The sequence below is a fragment of the Prunus dulcis genome, chromosome 5 (genome assembly GCF_902201215.1).
Source record: "Prunus dulcis chromosome 5, ALMONDv2, whole genome shotgun sequence".
Lineage (NCBI taxonomy): Eukaryota > Viridiplantae > Streptophyta > Magnoliopsida > Rosales > Rosaceae > Prunus > Prunus dulcis.
The window spans coordinates 14,506,688-14,529,948 of NC_047654.1; the positions used below are offsets into that span (position 1 = coordinate 14,506,688).

The following is a 23,261-nucleotide window of genomic DNA, read 5'->3' on the forward strand; positions in this document are numbered from 1 at the left end:
ATTTCCCAAATGAAATTTCATCTACGGTGACTGTTGACGGTTAATCCATTATAAATATTATAAATATTAATTATAAATAACATACACATAAGTAATTATTCTGTCATCAATTTATTGATACGCTCCATGTGCTGTTTTCTCTCTTATATTTGCATTTTGTATCTCATGTTATCTCACATCGTTAATTTCTTCAATAAAACAGTTAAGTTGTTGACGTGATATGAACATTCTGTTATTTTATGTAGTTTTTTAAAACACCACATAACTTTTTTTTTTTTTTTTTGGTGTTTCAATAGGTAGATGGGGTGTTTTTAGGATTTTACCAACATTAGAATTTTATTGTTTCTTAAGCAATTGCTTGTGTTGAAATCCTTGAGCCTCATCATGGTCCTCAAGGCTAAGAATTTTCAATTTCTTTGTTGGTGATAATATAATAATGCAGGATGAATATGACAATTGAAAGGTCACTTGTGGATTAATATAGAGACCACAATTGTGGCACTTTTTCGATACACGTAGCAATCCAATTAAAATTTTTTGACCCAACACAAAATTTGTGGGCCTAGTCTTATGTTTATCCTCATGCAGGGGCTTATTTTTAAAAACCAGGCGTCTTTGATTTCTTTTTATGGTATGAAGGGATGGTCAACTTTATTTAAATACAAAACACCACCACCAGTTGGTAATGCAAAGGACACTATTGGAAGGATAACATTATTTATGTAAATATTTAACTCTGCCTTTTTGGTACCTAAACAATTAGGTTTTAGGTAATTAACCCACAAAAGCCATTGTAATTAAGACTAGTCTTCCCAAGATTGGACTTTTCTTTAAATAAAACTTTGTAGGCCAAGCGAGTTATCTAGGTGGGTAATAAGTTAAAATGAATCAACATTCTACTTACAGAAATAGTTGGTAAACTAATTTGTGAACCCTATTTTTTTATTTTAGGTGTTTTTTTATTATTATTAGTTTGGTAATGAGGATTAGTGGAGGGTTTGGTCGACTGAATTACAAATTACGGTTTCTCACTTTACACCAAAAAAAATATATAAAAAAATATATATATATAAAGCAAAAGACAGAGAATAATGAAATATTCAAAATATTTAAAAAAATGCATATTATAGAACATAACTACCCATTACTTTTTTTATTTTTAAAATAAAATAATTTTTTTAAAAAAAAACCTCTCGCATGTGCGGAGAGGCTAGTATTTATTATAACTCAGATAAAGACGATATAACGTGTCAAATTTTCAAATGTATCACATAAGGCAGAGCAAGGGTAAGAATGAAATAAACTTGAAAAGGAAGTGCATCAGTGAAAGAAGAAAGGCACAGGACTATAACGTAAGACCAACCAGGTTGCAATCCTCTCTCTCTATATCTCTTTCTCTCTCCATACATATCTTCTTTTTTGACTTTCTACGCCTATAATCTGTCTCTCAAGACTCCATGAGCTTCCTTTGTTGAACGAAACTATTCTTAAAAAAAAGAACAAACACTAAACCAAAACGGAGCCTCCATCCAAAATTCTTTTCCCGACATTTTCCACTTTCTTTCTTTCATATATATATTTTTTATATTGGTCAGTTTCGAAACCATTAAAAACACTCAAAAATCTCACCGGTTTCCAACCTAACACACACCTCCTCCTCTCGGTCTCTTTCCCATATAAAAAATATCAAACAGAGTCTTACATTCTTTCTTTCATTATATCCATATCCACCTCTGTCCCTGCACTCTCTCTCTCTCTTCCCCTGTCTCTCTCTGTAAGTTTGTTCACAGCTCTGAGCTGTGTTGTGGTTTTTTTTTTTTCCTGGGTTGCTGAGAATTTAAGGGAAATCAATACTTGCGCTTTTTTGGGTTGTTGGAGGTTGACTTTATGATTCAGTTTCTGTGAAATGACACAGCTGTTTCTTCTCTTTTCATTATTTTCTTTCTCAGAAACCAAACAGAGCTTTCGTTTCTGTTCTCTCTCTCTCTCTCTTTTTTTTTGGGTTTTGTTGAATGTCTAAATGTGCAAGGTATTTTCGCAGGAAATCTGCTCCGTACTGATATCAAATAGCTTCGGTAGAAGCTTTGTTGTTGGATCAATCTGACTTCATTTCAGGTTAACTTCTCTGTTTCTCTCTAAGTACTCATGGATATGCATAGAAAACTATATCTAGATAAAGATAAAATCTTGTGCTGAAAGGGTGTGTTTATATAGCATGGTATATATTAAATCGATAAAAGTTTGAGTCTTTAAGGAGAATTATTATCAAGAAACTTCGTGACATAACTAAACTGAGAAAAACAGAGCGCTTGCTACAAAGATTGGAGAACAGAATAAGCTGCAGTGATAAGTAATGATTTTTTTTTAATTAAAAAATATATATTAATTTTACCTCTTCTGGTTTGTTGCGTGAGGATATCAATAATGATCAAAGATAAGGACGAATCCCATGAATAGCCAGATCAGATATGCATTGCATTAATTGGAAATTATTCCTTGCGTCCGTTATGTCTATGCAGATAAGATAAGCTCATGTTTTTTTGTTTTTTGTTTTTTTTGTTTTTTTTTTTGTTTTTGGGTCTGAACAGATAAGCTCATGTTTGAAGTTGATATTTTTGGGGATAAAAATTAATTGCAAGTTTTATTGAGTTGGAGAATTAATTCCTTTCATATCATTGCTCCATGAATATACCTGGTGTTGAATTGAAATTTTGAGAAATCAATTTGAAGATCATTCTAATGGAGATTTTAGAAATGGCTTAGAATATAAGAATTAACGAAGCAGAATCTGCTCCCAAGTTAATAGCGAGGTATTAACTTTCATTTTTGTTACAATTTTTATCTTCCTTTATTTACTAGTGTTTATTGTATGAAATTCGATTCTATTTTTCTGTGTCAGTAGGTTTAGATTGTTATAAGGTATGCTTTGATCGCTCTATTACCTCTGATTACTGTAATCATGTCATCATCTTTGCAAGTTTGCCCATAAGCATGAAGAAGCAGATGTAACTTCTCACCCAAGACAGAAAATTAAAACAAAAGAACAGCAAATTTTTGTTCTTTCTAAAATGAGCAGTAGTAGAAAAATATCGTAGTACTCGGAGCAAGTTAATAATGTACTTTTCGCGAAAATCAGATAGAAATTGTTATACTGAAGGACTGATAACTGTGAAAAAATGGTGTTGTGATTAGAAATCTGTTCAATCTGCTGTGCTTTTTGAATTTCTTTTGTTCTCCATACTATGCTCAATTGCCTGATGTGTAGTAGGGACAGGGATCAGTTTCTTTACCAATGACTAAAATTTCTGTTCCATGATAATTAATTAAATGTCTGGTTCATGGCTTGCCATTATTTTGCATAGGGAACTTATAATTGTCTTTTTTTCCTGCCATTCCTATAGGTTCTTACTTCGCACAAGGTTCTTGGTTGTACATTATTTCGAACTCCGAGCCATTAACCTGGCACAGGAACGCCTAAGGTGTAATCATGTTCTCAAGATCTTGCATAAGTTTGTTGGAGTTGGCATCGGGGGAGATGTTGAATTTCCCTCAGACCCCTAGAGCCCTTACGAAGGTGATGACTCTTCAGGGAGTCATTCCTGATGCAAAAAATAGTGATGGGGTTAATAATGAAGGTGTAAATGTTCCCCCTTCTGAGATCTGTGAGAAGAAAATCATAGTGGCAAATTTTCTCCCTCTACATGCTCAGAAGGATACAAAATCGGGGAAATGGTGCTTCAGTTTTGACGAAGATGCAATTTTGTTTCCACTGAAAGATGGTTTCTCATCTGGTACTGTGGTTATATTTGTGGGGTCTCTGAAGGTTGACATTGAAGCAAGTGAACAAGAAGAAGTATCCCAGAAACTGCTGGAGGAATTTAATTGCGTGCCAACATTTCTTCCTTTTGAGCTTCAAAAGAAGTATTATCATGGGTTTTGTAAGCAGTATTTGTGGCCCCTCTTTCACTACATGCTGCCCATGTGCCCGGACCATAGCAATCGTTTTGACAGGCAACTTTGGCAGGCATATGTTTCTGCTAACAAGATATATGCTGATAAAGTTATGGAGGTGATCAATCCTGAAAATGATTATGTATGGGTTCATGACTATCACCTTATGATTCTTCCAACATTTTTGAGAAGGCGTTTTACACGAGTTAAGCTTGGGTTTTTCCTTCATAGTCCATTCCCCTCATCAGAAATCTACAGGACCCTGCCAGTCAGAGATGAAATTCTGAGAGCACTGCTAAATGTGGATTTGATTGGTTTTCATACATTTGATTATGCTCGCCACTTTCTATCTTGCTGCAGTAGAATGCTTGGCCTGGAATATGAATCTAAGCGGGGATACATTGGACTTGAATATTTTGGCCGCACAGTGTACATTAAAATTCTGCCTGTGGGGATACACATGGGTCGACTTGAATCTGCATTAAATCACCCCTCGTCTTCCGTGAAGGTCAAGGAGATTCAAGAACAGTTCAGAGGGAAAAAGATTATTCTTGGTGTTGATGACATGGACATATTTAAAGGGATCAGTATGAAGTTATTGGCCATGGAACAGCTTTTGCAGCAGCACCCGGAGTTCAGGGGCAAGGTAGTCCTGGTTCAAATTGTAAATCCTGCAAGAAGCACAGGGAAAGATGTTCAGGAAGCTAAAAAGGAAACATATTCAACGACCAGAAGGATAAATCAAGTCTTTGGTTTTCCAGGCTATGAACCAGTTGTTTTGATTGACCGTAGCGTTCCTTTTCATGAGAAGACTGCCTATTATTCTTTGGCAGAATGTTGCATTGTTAATGCTGTGAGGGATGGCATGAACCTAGTCCCTTACAAGTACATCATTTGTAGGCAGGGCACTCCAAATATGGATAAAGCTATTGGATTTGCCTCTGATTCCCCTCGTACAAGTACACTTGTTGTCTCAGAATTCATAGGTTGCTCACCATCTTTGAGTGGAGCAATCAGGGTGAACCCGTGGAATATTGAAGATGTAGCTGATGCACTCAATGTGGCCATAACAATGCCTGCTTTAGAAAAGCAATTGCGCCATGAGAAACATTATCGGTATGTTAGCTCTCATGATGTGGCTTACTGGTCCCGCAGTTTTATGCAGGATCTGGAGCGAGCGTGCAAAGATCACTACAGAAAACGTTGTTGGGGAATTGGTTTTGGTCTGAATTTTAGAATCTTGTCTCTTTCTCCAAGTTTTAGGAAGCTTTCCATTGACCATATCCTCTCTGCATACAAGAGGACAAATAGAAGGGCAATATTTTTGGATTATGACGGAACAATAGTGCCTGAATCTTCTATTGTTAAGACCCCAAGTCCTGAAGTCATTTCTATTTTGAAGAACCTTTGCAGCGACCCCAAGAACACTGTGTTTATAGTTAGCGGCAGGGGTCAAAACTCTCTCAGTGAATGGTTTGCTCAATGTGAGAATCTAGGTATAGCAGCAGAGCATGGATACTTCATAAGGTAAGTTCTCACATGTATAAATTAAGTTTCAAAACTATAGAGAATTATTTAAGAATTGTCCTTTGTTAGATTAGTTGTTTCCAGGTAAAGTTCTATACTTTTTTTTATTATTCCACATTACTTTTATTTTCTCATAGATGGAGTAGCACGTCCAGTTGGGAAACCAGTTCCTCAGCCATAGATTTCGAATGGAAGCAAATTGCAGAACCTGTGATGAAGTTGTATACAGAGGCAACTGATGGCTCCTACATAGAGACCAAGGAGAGTGCCTTGGTATGGCACCATCTAGATGCTGATCCTGATTTTGGATCGTGCCAGGCCATGGAGATGTTGGATCATCTTGAAAATGTCCTCGCCAATGAGCCTGTAGTTGTTAAAAGGGGCCAACATATTGTCGAAGTAAAACCACAGGTATTTATGTTCTCCTGCTTCTTCCCTCTATTTTGCGATTCTGTATTCTTCTTGTGGCCTAAGGGATGTCATTTGGCTTATTCACACTGCAGGGAGTTACTAAAGGATTAGTTGCACAGAAAGTTCTTTCCATGATGATCAGTAAAGGGAACGCGCCCGATTTTGTGTTGTGCATTGGGGATGATAGATCAGATGAGGACATGTTTGAAAGCATATCAAGCACATCATATAATCCATCTCAACCTGTAGCTCCTGAGATCTTTGCATGCACTGTTGGCCAAAAACCCAGTAAAGCTAGGTACTACCTAGATGATACGGTGGATGTCATCACATTACTTAAAGGCCTGGCGGCTGATTCAAGTCTCAAGCCAAGGTGTAATTGGGAAATTCAAGCTCCTTTCGAGAATATCATGTGAACCGTGCGTAGGGTAGAGGAGCACATCAGTGTCGCTAGCTTGGATGGATGTTTTTCTTCTGATGATACAAGTATACAAAAAGCAATCAAAGATTAACTCTTGGAGTTTTCATACTAACTTATTTTTTGCATGGTGGAAAGCCAGACATGATGCTGCTCTGGTTATTTTCTTCCCGGAGAGGAAGACAATCACAAGCGATTACTGTGGATCTGGTGATGTCAATGGTTAATGTCTAGCAGTTTATGTGTTAGTGCCATGGATCCGAGGGGATTTACCTTCTTAGTTCACAGGTTAAATATTTTCTTTTTATCATGGCTAGTTTAAGAGATACAAGGGCATCATTGGTATGTAAATTTGAACTGGCTTTGTAGTTACGTGATACTTAATTCTTTCATGAAATCATTAGTTCTTACTGCAATTTTCTCTGTTCTCATACTCCTTGCTATCTCAATGCCAACCAAAATTCCCAAAATTTGATTTGTATGAGATGTTAGCATTTTAATAGTATTAAAATTAATTTAAGATACTTAATCCTCAAGGTACAACCCCTCATGATAAAACTTTATTTTATACTGTTAGATTACTAAATTTTTTTTAAAAAAAAGGGAAAAAAATTGACTTGTGGTCATCTCCATCGAAATCCCAAAGGAAAGGATAAGTCCATATCTGCTGGGTTTTTTACTTTGCAGCGTCACACTCCAATTCTCACACCAAAAGGAAAGACCGTAGAAAAGTAAAAATGGCTCGTCGTTGTTTCGCTCTGTTCACCATTTTCGTCTTCGCAATCGTTCCTCATATTCAGGTCTGCATCTAAACCTTAGACCTCTGTTTGTTACCCGAGAAAATACCTAGAAAATGAAATAGTTTGTCTGTTTCAAAATTCTTCTTTTTCCTCTGAATTTGCTTTGCTTTCATTGTATAGTTTACGCGAGTGGTTTTGTGCAGGGTATCGCGACCAATGATCAACGTGCGCAGATCTCCGTCCGCTCATCGCCATTTGAAACAGCCCTCGCAACCCTTCAGAAGCAAATTGGGTAAAGTTCCTGTCTGTTCCACCCTTCATTTTTGTGTTTCGATTCTGGATCATTGACTCTGGTTTCTGAGAAAGTTTAGGAAAAAGAAAGGAAAACTTAGCACTGTTATCTCACCCTGCGTGACTAAACATGTACACATAGTTTGGATTTCTCAATCATTGATGGTTACTTTTGGACAATATTGACGAATACTCACTGCATTGAAACCAAACCAATAGCTTTCATGATCAAACTTGATTGCATTTCCATGTGTTTGTATATGTTTGATTGTGTGTGTGTGTGTGTGTGTGTGTGTGTTTGTTAGTGTTTGTGTGACACTGAAGAAATGGACTCTCTTTCTATGTTTTTCAGCTATAATTTCCAAAAAACTGGGCTCCTTCGCCGTTCCATGACCCATGCCTCCTTCTCTGAGGAGAATAACAGGGCTCTGAGCATTTTGGGCGCCAATGTCATAGAAACATCAGCCTCTCTACGACTGCTTGAAAAAGACCTTGAGATTTCTGCAAAAGAATTGAACCGTCGTGTTTCAGAGCTATCCAAAGTAGAATCTTCCTGTGCCGCTGACGGGTTGCGCTTGGGGTTGCATAAGGTGGTTAGAGTCTCTCCCAAGACTAATTCTACCACCCCTTTGGTGGTTTGTGGGGCTTTCAGAGCAATCTTTGGCGCTATTGCTATTGATGTAGGGAAGTCGGATGATGCTGGAAGCTATTTCTGGGGTGTTCATGGAGGTCAAGTTGGCGGAGCTCTTGCAATGTAAGCACAGCTCGCTCAATATCAGCTGTCAGAAGATATTAGACTTAATAGTATTAAGCTCCTAGTTGTGGAATTGAGTTTAGTAGCAGTAACAGTATGTGCTTTGTTCTGCTGTTTGTTAAAATGGTTTTAACAGTGTGTGTGTTTTAGGTGCCCTTGTCCCTTACAATATTATGGTACTGTTAATTTCGTTTGTGTGATTGCTTGATCCAGGAAAGGGTGTTTCTTATCTCAGATGCTTATAAATTGTGCTATTTGTTTCCTCTTTACCATATGTTATGATCATATATAACAGGTAGTCAGCTTTGTTTGAGATTTGTTTACTGGGATTGATTACCTACCTCTCCTTCATTCCGTTTGAAATGTTGGTGTTTTATATCTAGAGAAGATGCGGGAAATGAAAACCGTACTGATTCTTTAATACTCACGGATGTTATATTCTTCCTTGTTATGTGTTGCCATTTTCTTTGGCATAACTGAATCTGCATTTTACAATTTCTGAACTTGAGAAAAAATGGGTTGTTAGAAAGCAGAAAATGCTAACTTGTAATGGAAATGCACTTGTTCTGACCTTGTATTACTTGATCCACTATCTGGGACCCGAATATATTGGACACAGATGAGCTAAGATCAACTTGGTTTGAGCTTTTCTTGACCAATGTTGACTGGTGAGGAGTCTGGCCATATGCCATGCAGCAATTCTTCTTCAAACTCTTTCTTTCTACTGATGCCTTTGACCCTTACTGGCTTTTTGTTTCCTTCTCTTTGTAGCTTATTTGCAAAATGTCAACACTGGTTTGGTCTTAGTTCTTTTCTTTCCTTTTTTCTTTTTTCGGAAGATTAATATTAGGTTAGGAAGCTTGAGTGATGTCATTTTCAGTTTTGGGGTGTGGGGTCAATGTGATTGCATTGGTCCTCCTAAGACGAGGAAAATATTCTCCTCCTTGTAGAAAAACATAAATCTCAATCAATGTGGTAGGTGCCAGTGTAAAACTTCTCAAACAAGTTCAACTCCAATTAAAAAACTTATTAAATTTTTTTAAAAAAAAAGAGAGAGAAGAAGGGAACAATAATGTAGATATAATGGTGGAGTGATTAGGCGAGATCGGCGCTGGCGTTGATTCCTTAATCACCATCCATTCGGTTTCTGATCGACCCCACCTAAGCATTGGGCCCCACTGGGCCCCCCCACACACCAGACCAAACGTCACCTACAAGTTACAACGGCCTAATTCCCAAACGCTGCCTCTAATTTTGGGAATTTTTTTTCTTTCCATTTTCTCAATTATAAGGCAAAACCGGAACCAATAAAAAACGACAAGTCGTTCTCGATACAGATAGTCAGAAGGGTCACCGCCAATTGCCGGTCACTTGATATGTTTCCGTTACAAACTTCCATTTCTTCTCTTACCATCTTTATAAAACACACACGCACACCGTTTTACAGAGAGAGACGCAATTGCTCAATTGGGGGTTTTCCTCAGCCTCCTCTCTCTCTTTTCCTCTTGTCGTCTGTACAAGTCCATATGGCCATGGAAGACGTTGACTTGGAGTCAATAGGCCACGGAAGAACCAGTTCGCGCTGCTGCTTCTGTATCCCGGCGTCGTCGGCCTGGTGGGAGCGGATGCGAGCGAACCAAAACAACGACCGCTGGTGGTCCCGAGGCTTCAAAGCCTTCTACAAGCTTCGAGAGTGGTCCGAAATCGTCGCCGGCCCAAGGTGGAAGACTTTCATTCGCCGATTCAACCGGAATAGAAGCGGAGGTGGCGGCAGCTCCGGTGCTGGGCGGCACCACGGGAAATTCCAATACGACCCGTTGAGTTATGCTCTGAACTTCGACGAAGGCAAGGAGGACGAAGACGACGAAGACGGCGGATTTCGCGATTTCTCGACCCGGTTCGCCTCGCTTCCTCCGGTCAGGTCCGGGTTACCAGAATCAAGTAAAGACGTGGCGGTGTACGGGTGAGTGAGAATGCGCCTGGAGGTGTTGTGAGCATTTGATTGCTGGAATGGCCACTCAATGAGCTGGCTGGATGGTGGAAGGTTGACCGAGACGTATGACGTGGCGCCGTCAGTTTTACTTTATTTATTTATTTTTGTTTGGTTTTCGATAATGTGGTTGTAGTAATTTAGATAATTTTTTATTGTTTTAATTTTGTTTTTGATGGTGGTTGGTGGGTGTACAAATTGTCAAATACTAAGAAGATAATGGACCAATGATGATGATTGAATGAGGATGAGGATAAGCATGCGTGTATGTTTCTTCAGTATGGAGTATGGACTAGTGATTAATAAATTTACTTATTTATTATTTGCTTGCAATTTTATTACAAGACAAATTTTGGCTGGGATGTAGTTGTAACTTGTAATGTCGTTTTCTTAAACAATTAAAACTAATTGTAAACTAGATTGCAGTGAAATTATTTAATAATTTTGGGACCCTTGTAGTGAGACCTAGGATTATTCTAGTCTTGTAAACAAGGAAACAATTGCTTAATATATTGGCAACTATAGGCGGCTTAGATATATATTGGCAACTATAGGCGACTCTAAGCCGTTGATGCATATCCCGACTACCCTTCGCATTGATCCATATTTGAAAATGAAAAAGTTTATATGGTTACAGGACACCTACTATTACTAATAATGACGGGAGAAACTAGACTAAAATGGTACAAACACATACACGTACAACATAAGCCGCTAGATGGCGCACCTATAACCACAGAAAAACCCTGTTTAAGTACATGGTGCTCTGCTCTATACGTGTCTATATGTCCTTTCTTGGATTATTCAAAGCTTTTATGTTGAGTAAAATATCACCTACAATCCATGGAAAGCTCAAGCAATTCATGTCTTGTTGGAAATACAATGGATGATAAGTGACATGATACCATGCTGAGGCCATTCTCTGATGCTCACTAACTGGGCAGCTGCTTTCAAACAATCCTTTTGCTTCTTTTTGTAGGTTCTTGAGTGACAGTGATATCCGATCCTTCATATCTCCATATCTCCTGTTATCGCGTTGCAGATATGCTGCACGATTTCGCAGATTACCTGTCAGTATTTCATCCTCGGTCACTGCCCCATAATAGTTCATCATCGTCCTCATCTTCTCTATGTACATGTCTCTATGACCTTTTGCAACTTCAAGAACCGACTCCAGACCATCCACTTCAAGGTCCTGATCGTAAGCTGCTTCAGCAATCTGCTCTGACCAAACCAAGTTTGTTTTTTCTTGCAACACTGAGCCAACGACTGCACGGTAGAGTTTTCCTAGTGCCCCATTTGAGATGTACATGGGTTTGTCCACCCGTTCCATGAAATCTGGAAATTCTTTAGGTTTTAAGGTCCGGGACATTTCGGCAGGTGCACCAGTTTTTGCAAAGTCGACGGCCATGGAGTGCAGGTCTGCCAACTGCAGGCATTTTGGATTCAAAGCTTTGTCTGGTTCATGGTCAGCGTGAACTAGATGTGCAGTAGAGATGGCACCCAAATTATCATTTATCATGTAATCAACAAAAAACTTTTGAATTTCCTGCATATTCAAGAATGGTTAGACAGAAACGACAATTAGATTGGCAATGTATTTTGAAGTTCATATTCAATGCCATATGGAGACTGTTTACTCAATTTTGGAATTTACCTCTAAGGTCACAGTGTGATCCATTATACGAGGTCTCCGTGCAGAGTAGTCCATGGGAGGTACAGTATGAGAAGGGACCAGATCTTTATCCCAACTTATGAAAAACAAGTCCCCATCAAGATCACCCCCAGAGCATTCATTTGGATGAGGCCTGCGAAAAGTTTCCCAACCACATTTACTATATAGTTAAACACTATGGACCATTTTACAATATATTGCTTTAACAACATCCAGTTCAATTGATTTGAGCTGAGGAATCACACAATCTTAGGAAGTTACACAGATTGAATGAAAGCATGAAAGTATAAATGTAAGACTAATCTGCCAGAAAGAACCAGATCAAACACATATATGTCGTTTTATCCTAAAGCCCAGTTCTCCTGATGCATTACCCAAAGACCAGCTTACCCAGGAACTTCACTTCCACTTACACATAAAAAATATAAAATCAAATAAGCTAACCATTTCTCAGAATCAGATGCTGTGTTTCACCTAATAATGATGAGGAAGACAGTGACGAATGGAATGAAGATAATTGTGTACTAATATTTCCATATTAAATTAAATATCTGGAAATGTGCACAAATGTTTAATAAAAGATATTTACAACTATTCGGCCACCTTAAATTTTTAATACCTTAACATATCTGGATAAAATTTATGTCTAAAATATTGAAGGTATCTCGATATTTTGCTGACAATTTCTTTATCTACCAGAGATGGTATATTAGTGTTAATATGATAATTTTGGTTTTTGGAGTAATAACCTGCTGCAAGCATTGCAGCAACATTGTGCATGCCTGCTGTGTGCACCAGCAGATGCACATAAAAATGGGCTTACTTGAGGGGCTGGGGGTTCGAACCCCAGGCCATCCAAGGAGGCAACGGCCACTCTGACTAACCTGTTTTTTGTTTGCAAAGCTATTTATTATACTTGATAACTAAAAAGGAAACTTGCAGCTAAAAGTTATATGCATGTGCTATAAATAAATGACTGTTAAAATGCTTACTCTTCTCCGGTGTTACTTATTTTTCGATATTGTTGTAATTACTTAGCATATAAATATTACTAGTTCGTAAATAAGCAATTTGTATCATAAAAACTATGAATGATTATTTGATTGGCCAGGAATTGATTGCATTACGTAATTTTATACACTTTTCAATGCATGAGTTGTGATACATGTACGATTAAGCATTTGAAGAACTCTATGTGGTACTAAGTTAATTGTGTAATGTACCATACAGGTATTCCAAACTGTTATATTCAGTTAGATTTCAATGACTACTTAATCGTTTGCAGACAATAATGTCTGTCCAGGCATACTGCATTCCTCCTAAACAATATAATCCAATTATTCACATAAGTTCAAACTGAGTTTTTAGTCAAATATAATAGATAATCGATTGAATAAACATCTCAAAAAATTTGTGCTTTCCTTAATAGTTTCCATCATTTCTCTCAGAATATCACCGATGTCGATATTTTCGTGTCTTCCACCTCTTGTCCACATGATATTTGATACATTGGATAAAATTAGAAAGAGTGAATTATACATGGAAAGGAAAACAAAAGCAATAATTAGGTCACAAGCATACCATAATTAGTGAAACAATAATCGATAATCTTCAAGGTGAAACAAATGCATTAATAGTGTTATGTATACCTTTCTCCTTTTTGGGGAAATATAAGGCAATCCACCATATTCTTCTCCTCGAGTACCACATCATAGACAGCGTCAAGTACCCTGACGTCTCCTGGGTGAAGACAAGGATTTTTTGTGACAACCACCTTCCCTGTTACTATAAATGTTGTCTCATCCACCTTCTGGAAGAAACTCTGATCCCCCATTTCTTGCTCTGCTTTTGTCATGGTTATTCGAACATAAACTTGACCATAATCTAGATTTCCAGTTTCATCCAAGCACCCAACCAGGACCCGGCCTTTTGGGACAAATATTCGGCATCTACTTTTTAAATCAGACAAGTGGTTCTCATAATATGCTTGAAGCATCATTGAGAGGTAAGGTTCCACATTTGGCTCATAACCATGAAGTAACATCTTTACAAGAGTATTTTTGGAATCAGCCCCGTTCAATCTCTCTAAGACATTCAATGCCGCGCCTCTTTCTGTCCGCATTTTCCCCAGAAGACGCAATTGTTCGTCTTGCAATGCCTCAAATGTTTCATCCTTTACCCCTAAGGTAGACAAGAGGGAAATAATCTCTCGATTCAGATAGCAGGGCATGGCATCACTCCATTTGGTGACATTAAGCATTCTATTTTTTGATTCAAATTTGAGCATACTGCTGCGCAAAGATAGCTTCCGAAAGGATCTACAGTCAACAGCTATCACCCCTTTATATCCACCATATCGAATCTGAAATGCTGAAGGAGTTTGATCCAAACCACACTTCTGAGCAACTTTCCTGGCAAAAGATAGAGAAATCTTTCCAATACCATCTGAGAAGCAGTAAGTTACGCCATCCGAAGAAGTCTCAACATCAGGAATAATCTCTACATCTTGTGCAGGAACAACAAGAGTTTGGGTAGAAGAACTGAACAGTTGACCCATCCTAGCTGCACATTTAGATATACTGCGGATCTTGCTGAAGCAGCCCATCCATTCTCTAATATCTTCTGCTTTTACATTGTCATTAGAAGAAAACATCCAAACAGAACTTGATCGAAGTTGACTAGCCGAGAAAGCCAGAAACTCAAATCTTTTTTCTCCTATAACAATCCCATCTCGAAGAATAGACAACATCCGATGATATATTCCAGTTCTATGGGGTTTTGCAAAAATACCTTGCTGAATACTTGTGGATATAGCATTTGCAGGAAGCTTACTCCAATCTTCATCAACAAATGTAACTCTCATAAAATCTGAAGCATAGGCTGCAAAATTCTTTACAACATAGTTTGATTTTTCAAGCTCAGGACCTAAGCAACAAATCTTTGATGGGGTAATTAAGACTCTATGACAACTCATTACATTATGTTCCATTAATCTTTTATAGGGTGAGGGACGACTCTTATGGTTTCTTTCTAAGACATGTAATTGCATCTTTAAGAATGATAGAGGGTCATAACAAGTGGTCTTGCGCTTGTGCAGCTTCTCAAGAAGCACATTAGTAGTGTCGACGCTTAAACCACTAAGGAACTCAATCAGATCAGAGTCTGTTGCTGCAAGACTAATCTTTTGGGAATGAACAAGTGCATTGAGCTGGAAAAGGATCTCATATGGTAACTTTGAATCTGATCTGCACTTCACAAGTGGAACTGTCTCAGATGGCGAACAGTATTTTTCACCATTATCTAAAATGAGATCCACCACATCATTATCTTTATAGTATGGGAAGCATTCAAATACATCTGAGACAGAAAACTCCTCCTCAATCTCCCAACAGAATGAAGTAGAATACCCGATAGATTTCATATCCGAAAAATCGGTAGTTCGTACCCAGAGGAAATCGAAATCATCCTTGCATACGTGATACCGATCAGTGCTAAATCTGGCAGCTACATTAGGTCCAGAAATTTTACGAAAGATCCTCGGACCAAACTTGAGCTGAGAAATTCAAAATGCTTTGTGTTTACATATTATCCGAATCACACTAATACCAGTAACTCTTAAACAAACCATACAAAAGCAGCAATCTTGCAACAACAACAACAACAACAACAACAACAAAAAACTAAAGACTTCAACTTTCTCTCATTGTAAACAAAAAAACCCAAAAGAAACAAACAGCAGGAATCACATTCACATTCCTTAAGAATTCTACAAACCCAGAAGAGAGAGAGAGAGAGGGAGAGAGGAAGAAACAGTTACCTTCAAGAGAAGGGCATTCACTTTCTCTCCACCCAAACGGCACCCGAACGACTCTATAATATTCTCAAATGCAATCTCCAGTTTGTAACACTCGTCTCTCAGCCAGACCCAGAACTCGACCCGCTTCCTCTCGGGCATGACCCAAGCTCTCACGCCCTCCCAAGACTCCAACATGCTCATGCAGTCGCCCTTTACCATAAAACCCGCATGCAAAACGGTGCCGTTCAGTCGGCGTTTTGGGTCCACCGGCCGTTGGATGATGTCGTCGTAGGTCTCGGAAAGTCTGAGGCTTTCTGACTTGAAGACGAGGCCGTTCTGAAGGGAAAGAGAGTATGCTTCTGATTTGGCCTCAAGGGTCGTGAATTGGACGCGACCGAAGCCTCGTGACTTCCAGTTCTTGTGATCGCTGATGATTTCGACGGCGAAGACTGAGTCAGGCCCGAGTTTTGACTGGAGGAAGCTTAGGAGCTCTTTGGCTGTCACTGTTTGGGGAATGTTCGAGACTCGGACAGTCGGTCTCTCTGCCAGCGCCATTTTCAGAGAGAGAGAGACTGTCAGACTGAGACACTGTTTGTGAAGGAGAAAATAGAGTGAAAAAGGAAGAGGAAAGGAGAAGGAGAGGGAGGAAGAAAAGAAAACGACGACCCGTTTATGGCGAGGAACCTAAAAGCCAACTGGGTTTCCAAGTCCAAGGTCATCTTTTGTTTTGGTGCTATGAGAGGCCCAAACAAACTAAAAGCAAGTACCTTTAGCCCAAACCCAAATTTGAATCATATATGGTGAGCCCATTATTGTTTCCCAAAAAGCTATTTTGCTGCCATCTTCGGCCAGTTTGCTTCTCTTGATCTTTTGAAAAAGTGCTTTGTTCATCACCATGAGATTTCTGCATAATGAAGGAAAGTAGTCAAAGGCTCTGATTATTTGTCCCTTGTTGTGTTTGATACTTTGATCTGCATGTTTCTTGCTTATGAAGAACCCAAAGTAAACGGCTCTTGCTTTCAAAAAGAAACGCTTATGTGGGTTTAGTTTTTAGATCATAATTCCCATTTTCTTTATCTGGTCTGGACATTGCTGGACATAGCTCTTGCTAAATTGAACTTACAAGTAATTAAGCATCCGTGTGTACAATGAAAAAGAAAGTAAAAGGCATAACTTCTAAGCTTAATTTTCAGTCATACATAACATACACTAATTATACAGCTCATGTTTCATCTGATTGGAGAACTTAATCTAAAAGGAGGTACACCAGTATGAGCATTCGAAGAACCTGGGAATCGGTTTTTCGAGGACCAAAGCCAGATCTTTGAAACAGAGAAGCTCTCACCCTTATGCCGGCCACTGATTTTCTTCCCCTCCAGATTCCCATTAACTGTGAAGTTCCCATTATGAACTTCCTCTTTGACAAGCTTGGCATCACTATCTCCACCACAATCATGGGACAAGGCCACTTGCAGATTTGAGTCACCAACCACATATTGATATGTACCCATTGAGTAACATCTCCTAGCATCCAAATTACAGCTACTGGTTTCTCCCACTCTCCCTCCACTTTCTACTCCTTCATTTAAGCTTCTGAACTTTCCAAGTCTTACAGAAAAGACCCTCTTTTCACCAGCAGCTTCCTCCATGGTTAAATGTTTCTGACCACTTGAACACATGTTATCTCCCTCACTAACGAACCTATTTGACATTTCCCTAGCATCATCAAAATTGAACACTGGATTTTCCAAGAAAAACCCAGAGCTCAAAAGGGTCCCTCTACAAAGGGGGCATGTTGAATTTGAGAGGAGCCAAGTGTCAATACAATCAATGTGAAAAGCATGACCACAGTTAGGGAGCAATCTCAGCTTGTCCTGGTCAGAAAATTCACACAGACAAACAGCACAATCAAAAGGCTCTTTTGAACCAATAATGTCTTTGCAGTAGAACACAGGTAGAGAATCTATCGCAGTTTGATCTAGGCCCGCGTCATGTAACCGAAAGAGCTGTTGAAGCTGCCTTTGAATAGCACGAGACCCAGAGGTTTCTGGGTATCTATTGGATTGAAAGATTGAGGAAGATGACCTCTTTATGAGAAATCTTACAAGCAAATGAACAAGGCCAGAGATGAAAAAGATAACAGCTAGAATTACTATAACCAAAAGAAGTACTGGACTGATATTGCTAAGAGATGATGATGATGATGAAGATGATGACGATGACGGGGATAATTCCTGTCCATTGTTAACGCTAACAGAAGGAACTGAAAATGAGGAAGGTGGTGGGTATACCAAATTACTATCTTTCTGGTTCAACCCACAGAGAATTCTAGACATTTTAGGAGATGGGTATTGCTCAAAAGCAACTATTTTTACCAGGTTTTCTCAGATTAAGACACTAAAATTCCTCAACAAAGTGCACAATTTTACAAGACACTCTAAACTTGCTTTGAGAATACAACAGAAGAAAGGGTGAGCAAGCTAAAATGCAGAATTAAGAATGTAATGCTAAGGTGAGAAACCTAATCAGATTAAGTACTCATATATGTGAACAAAAAGATTTTCCTCGTGGAAAATTGAGATATTAAAAATGGGTTCTTGAAGAATCATGTAGCTGGTAAAATTGCAAAGGACCTACCTTTAGATATGGAGGGTACGAATGGAACCATAGCTAGAATTGGAGGAGACCGTCCGGTTTGTATTCTTTCTGCACCACAGAAGAAGTAGCAGAAGAAAGATTTTTAATTCTGTTTGTGCTTTGATATATACAGAAGGGTAAGGGTAGCTTATAGACTGGAGGAAACAACTGCGAACTGTGGAGACTGGAGAAGTGAGAGAAGGCCAAGGGGAGTTCTTTTGAGCCCATTGCAATAACAAAAAGACCCTCCAATTTGAACTATTTTAATGGGCCCAGAGCAAGCAGTTTTGCAGAAGGCACACATTGCTGAGGTGATGAGAGATCACAATCACAGCTTTTGTCATCAACTATAAATGTAGTGTACCAAACCAGACAAGCCTAAAAAACTAAGTTATGTGGGATTAGACGTATGTCACAAATCTAATTAAAAATACAAAAGCTGGAGGAGGGCCACCACCCAGTTTTGATTGTCCAAAGTGGTCAGTGTGACTTATTTTTCATCAAAACAAGTAAACAAAATGATCATCTTTCAATGATGATATATCCTATGCTCACTCCCTGCTAATCAGGCAATTTCCCATCAATCCTGGCAATTTTCCAGATTAATGGTCAAGTGGGTAAGTGGCAGAATTGGTAGAAAGTTATGTGTCCATTGCAAATCTCCCAACCTACCCTACTGTATTTTGGGTCTCAGCCAGACTGAGTGACCAAACCAAACAAGCTTTGGATCTGATGACAGAAAAAGAAATCGCAAAGGGGTGGACAAAAGCAGATGGTAGGGTCACATTTGCTTTTCCTTGCACGTATAGCACCAAATCGTATCCATAATTGCACCCACTAAACACAGGTGATTATAACTAATCATGTTTTTTGGTATTTCTCTAAGGGTTTGACAATTCTGCCTGATGTTAGTTGATAACTAACCAGCAAACCAGTCAGAGAGTTTTGTTGTGCATTATGATGATAATGTTCAAAACCATGGCCAACCTTTCATCCATGTCAAAATCATTCATCCTCCGTGACAAGTTTTATTCTTTTTAATTTCTTTATGTTCACTGTTTTTGGTCATCCATGACTATAGGAGTGGCCCAATTGCATAATTATACACACATTTTCAGACGTTTTTGGACTCCCTGTGGATATCGAATCAGTCCATTTTGTTTATTTTGAAAGCAAATGCTATGAGTATGACTAAACCAACAAGGCCATGTTCTTGTTGAGAAAGTGATAATTTAATTTAAAATAAGATGTCTTTTCTTAATTGTCATTTGTCAAATAGTGCTTCTTGTTTTACCTTCTGCAGTGACACTTACGAAGAGGATAGCAGCAGTCTCTGAAAATTTGATGAAGAATTACACGGTCATATATTGCATCAACTTGTTCCTTAACCACGGGTGACGGGTCCATTGTCACGAATAAGGTTTTCCAATCACAATTTACATGTAAGATCACTCATACCGCATGACATGAACATAGCAGTCTCAGGATATGCAGCTCCTTAAAGCAAAATTGAACATTTTAGGACATAGGATATAGGATAACCCAAAAACAAAATACAACCATATACCATTAATGCTGAAGCACAGAATTTTTCTGCATAGAAAGATAGGATTTTGAATCAAATTCCTCCAACAAGAGATGCAACTTAATAATGAAGTGTTTTTTTCTTTTCTTCTTTTCATGGGTCAGAAGATATAGATCTCTCTACCTCCTCTTTTATAGACTTTAGCCTCATCGAAACTCGACTCATACTTGGCCTATCATTTGATGAGGGATTTATGCACTGCAATGCTACCTTCAACAAGTTCACCATCCTTTCTTCACTTGCACCTTCTTGGATCAAGGCCTTGTCAAAAACTTCAAGAGTCCACTCCTCTTTAATCACCGAGTGCACCCACCTAGGCAAATCAAACCCATTTTGCTGGACCAGCTTCCCAGTCAAAAGCTCAAGAAGAATCACACCAAAACCATAAACATCATCCTTGAATGTGCTATATGCATGGCCTGCATTAGAACTTTCAATTCCATTGTTTGGAGAAAGGAATGACTGGTCTTGATTTTCAGTCTCCATTACCCCATATTCACTGATGCAGGGCTTCATGGTCATGTTGAACAAAATGTTCATGGACTTGAGGTTGCCATGGGCAATGCCATCTTCACGTAGCTCCTGGTGCATGAACGCCAGTGACTCGGCAATGATGTCTGCAACATTTAGTCTGCTTCCCCAGTCAAATATTTGGCCATTTGAAGATCCTGTGACCCGAAAAACGAAGCATACAAATAATCAGTAATGCTACTTTAGGAACTTTCATGTCAACAAGCTTATATCCACTACCTTTTTCTGTCATACCATAATGCATCAAGGTTTGAGGAAGAAAAAAAAAGAACAAAATATTGTTGCTGACTTGCTACTAATCCAACCATGGATTCGATATGTAGTTTTTTGTTGTATGTTCTGTACTACAAGCCTACTTAGCTAGGCCTTCAAATCATCTGAACATTGAGTTTGGGAGTCTAAATAAATTCTAAGTTTCATCCTTTCTTTTTGAGCTTTAGTAATTTTATGTTGCATTGACTTTCTTTTTACAGTGAAAATCCTGTGTGTTTCAGTTAATCATTTCTGTATCTCATTGGTAAATTAGATCTACTCAAATTCTAAAATATATGTATTTGTAGCAAAAATTAATATAATCAAGATTCAAGCTTACCATGAAGAAGGTTAAAGAGATTGCCATTCGGTTGATATTCATAAACCAAGAGCTTCTCTTGTCTGGAACAATAGAATGCAACTGCTGGCAAGACATTTCGACACTTAGCTTGATCGATCTTTTTCATCCTAGTCTTGAAATCTTCGCTCGAGATCCCACAATTCCTAATCCTCTTCACAACCAAGTTAACCCCATCATCAAGCATGACTTTGTAGAGGCTTCCATTCTTTCCTCTTGCAAGCAATTCAGCTGGAGCTCGGAGCAACTCCTCAGAACTTAACCCCATCAGCAATGGACTTGTGAGAACTACAAGCGGTGGAACCATTCCAGTTTCAACAGAGGTTAATGAGTACTCTGCTGTCTTAGGCACACCATCAGCGTTGAACTCACTAGAAGTAATAGTGCTAGGCACAGTGCTAGCAGTATCAGCTGTTGCAATCTTTTCATTTCCACCCTTTTCCTCATATTCTCTGGTCCTCTTTTTGCTGATAAATTTATACACAAAGAAGCACACAAAAACCAGGCCAAGTATTATGTAGCCTGAGAAGATGAGAAGCTTTTTAGATGAGGACTTGTTTGATTTCTTCTTTGGCATTATAGATGTTGGGACAGGTGGGCAGGTATTTGGTAGTGGTTTTCCACATAGCTTAGGATTACCTGAAAAGCTGTCTTTTGTGAGTTGGCCTTTGACATCAGGAATTGGACCACTGAAGTTGTTGTTGGAGACATTGAACACCTTCAGATTGGAGAAATCAAAATCTGGTATTTGCCCATCAAGTTGATTGTTTTGAGCAAGGAAAGATATCAAGCCTGAAATCTTTGGCAGATCAGGAAGCTCACCATGGAAGTTGTTGTTGGATATATCAATCCTTTTCAAATTATTCAACTGTGAGAGAGAGTCAGGAAGGTCACCAGAGAACTGATTTCCACTTATATAAAAGTGGGTCAAATCTCTGCAATTTCCAATGTCTTCTGAGAGCAGACCAGAGATTTTGTTGTTCTTCAGACTCACAACACCCAAAGACTGTACCATGCAGAGAGAATCTGCATCAAGAACTCCAGTTAAATTGGACATTTCAAGAACTATTTTCTTCACATAATTCTGTTTATCACATGTCACACCCTCCCATTGGTCTCTGCAAGGGTCTGAACTCATGTTCCAACCCCATTTGACATCTCTCACAGAATTTCCCGGTGAAAGTTTGTCCATGAATTGCACCAGCACTTGCTTGAGTTGCTTCAAGTGTTGATCTTCTGAATTAGCCATTGGAAAGATGAGAAAGATCAAAATGGCCAGTGCCCAAGTGGGAAAACCATTCATTTTTTCTTATTTTTATGTACAAGTAGAGTTTTTTGTGGAAAATGGCTCTGTGGTTTTGGTTTCCTCTTTATGAAGTGGGCTTCATTGATGGAAGTTGCAAAACAAGAAGAAAGTAGCAATGTTGAAATTTGTTGCTGGAATATCACTTGGTGCCAATTGGCTCATACTGACAGAGAGTTTGAAATATTCTTTATTGTTAAGTTATGTACCATAAGGAGCTTGCAGAATGAGCCTCACACCACACCGCACTATAGCCTCTAACAATTCTAAAAAAGTATGTGCCGGCAGTTTACGCAGTCAAATTTTTGATGAGATGTCCTTCTCAATAGCCTTTCTAGAATTAACAGTGTGATATAGTGACTTGTAGAGACCCTCCAAGGGTGGTCAAGATTCAACTTTGCCTTCTCAGACATCAAAGAGTAAAACCCAGATAAGCCTTTTTACCCTGCAATGCCTTGTTACAGCTCAACACATTACACAAATAGACTGCAGAGTAGGCGTTTTTGCAGAAAGAAAGGTAAATTTTGGTTCAGTAAAATGGAGTTCTTTTACCAATGGCCATCACAAGTAACCGAAAGAGGTAGCATAAAATGGGCTCAAAATCAAATATTTTAATCTGGCTTTGAATCCTATTAGCGGGTTAAGCTAGTTGGCCAAGGTAGTGTGTCCGCCCCATTGCACTCGAGTTTGAACCCTCTTCTCGTACATTAGAATAGTTTAGAATATCAACCTTATAAAAAAGATAAAAAAAATCTGGCTTTGAATCCTATTAGTTCCCTAATTTCTGAATCAACTTTCACATAGGTTTATGTGGGTTGATAATCCTATTCGTCCAAAAAAAAAAATGTCGTTTGATAATTTCTTAAAATAGGTTATACATTAGTCAACCAAGCCATGGATGTGCATGGCATATGGCACAAAAAGGTATCACTCTCTCCCTTAATGTGATGCACGTTGGACAAACACATAATCACTAAGCTTCGTTGGTCCAGTCAAGTTGTAGACTTTGAAGTGTTTAAAATAAGTATATGTTTATATTCTA

At 38.6% G+C, this 23,261-nt stretch overlaps 6 protein-coding genes across 8 annotated transcripts; 3 read left to right on the top strand and 3 right to left on the bottom strand.

Moving 5' to 3' along the window:
- The first annotated feature begins 1,383 nt into the window (after positions 1–1,383).
- Positions 1,384–6,736, top strand: LOC117628838 (probable alpha,alpha-trehalose-phosphate synthase [UDP-forming] 9). Of its 3 annotated transcripts, XM_034361372.1 has the most exons (6): positions 1,464–1,774; positions 2,042–2,115; positions 2,589–2,810; positions 3,402–5,478; positions 5,616–5,889; positions 5,982–6,734. In XM_034361372.1, the coding sequence occupies exons 4-6, from the start codon at positions 3,488–3,490 to the stop codon at positions 6,303–6,305; spliced, it is 2,589 nt and encodes an 862-aa protein (XP_034217263.1). In that variant the 5' UTR covers positions 1,464–1,774; positions 2,042–2,115; positions 2,589–2,810; positions 3,402–3,487; the 3' UTR covers positions 6,306–6,734. The 3 variants fall into 3 exon arrangements, with proteins under 3 accessions (XP_034217262.1, XP_034217263.1, XP_034217264.1); XM_034361371.1 differs by lacking the exon at positions 2,589–2,810 and having other exon boundaries at positions 1,384–1,774; positions 5,982–6,736; XM_034361373.1 differs by lacking the exons at positions 1,464–1,774; positions 2,589–2,810 and adding an exon at positions 1,844–1,878.
- Positions 6,737–6,860: 124 nt separating this feature from the next.
- On the top strand, positions 6,861–8,405 carry LOC117628839 (protein NUCLEAR FUSION DEFECTIVE 2). Its single transcript, XM_034361374.1, has 3 exons — positions 6,861–7,107; positions 7,251–7,339; positions 7,691–8,405. The coding sequence occupies exons 1-3, from the start codon at positions 7,045–7,047 to the stop codon at positions 8,094–8,096; spliced, it is 558 nt and encodes a 185-aa protein (XP_034217265.1). The 5' UTR covers positions 6,861–7,044; the 3' UTR covers positions 8,097–8,405.
- Positions 8,406–9,516: 1,111 nt separating this feature from the next.
- On the top strand, positions 9,517–10,404 carry LOC117629413. The gene has a single exon (XM_034361997.1). It carries the CDS (start codon positions 9,619–9,621, stop codon positions 10,057–10,059), a length of 441 nt encoding a protein of 146 aa, XP_034217888.1. The 5' UTR covers positions 9,517–9,618; the 3' UTR covers positions 10,060–10,404.
- A 235-nt stretch (positions 10,405–10,639) lies between these two features.
- LOC117627079 (RNA-dependent RNA polymerase 2) lies at positions 10,640–17,769 on the bottom strand. The gene is made up of 4 exons (XM_034358984.1): positions 15,575–17,769; positions 13,407–15,310; positions 11,740–11,890; positions 10,640–11,631 (listed from the first exon to the last, which is right to left on the bottom strand). The coding sequence occupies exons 1-4, from the start codon at positions 16,106–16,108 to the stop codon at positions 10,864–10,866; spliced, it is 3,357 nt and encodes a 1,118-aa protein (XP_034214875.1). The 5' UTR covers positions 16,109–17,769; the 3' UTR covers positions 10,640–10,863.
- LOC117627080 (RING-H2 finger protein ATL46-like) lies at positions 10,863–18,472 on the bottom strand. Its single transcript, XM_034358986.1, has 4 exons — positions 15,575–18,472; positions 13,407–15,310; positions 11,740–11,890; positions 10,863–11,631 (listed from the first exon to the last, which is right to left on the bottom strand). The coding sequence occupies exon 1, from the start codon at positions 17,887–17,889 to the stop codon at positions 16,783–16,785; it is 1,107 nt and encodes a 368-aa protein (XP_034214877.1). The 5' UTR covers positions 17,890–18,472; the 3' UTR covers positions 10,863–11,631; positions 11,740–11,890; positions 13,407–15,310; positions 15,575–16,782.
- A 1,263-nt stretch (positions 18,473–19,735) lies between these two features.
- LOC117628555 (probable inactive receptor kinase At2g26730) lies at positions 19,736–22,108 on the bottom strand. The gene is made up of 2 exons (XM_034361036.1): positions 20,899–22,108; positions 19,736–20,443 (listed from the first exon to the last, which is right to left on the bottom strand). Exons 1-2 carry the CDS (start codon positions 22,106–22,108, stop codon positions 19,869–19,871), a joined length of 1,785 nt encoding a protein of 594 aa, XP_034216927.1. The 3' UTR covers positions 19,736–19,868.
- Between the last annotated feature and the right edge of the window lie 1,153 nt (positions 22,109–23,261).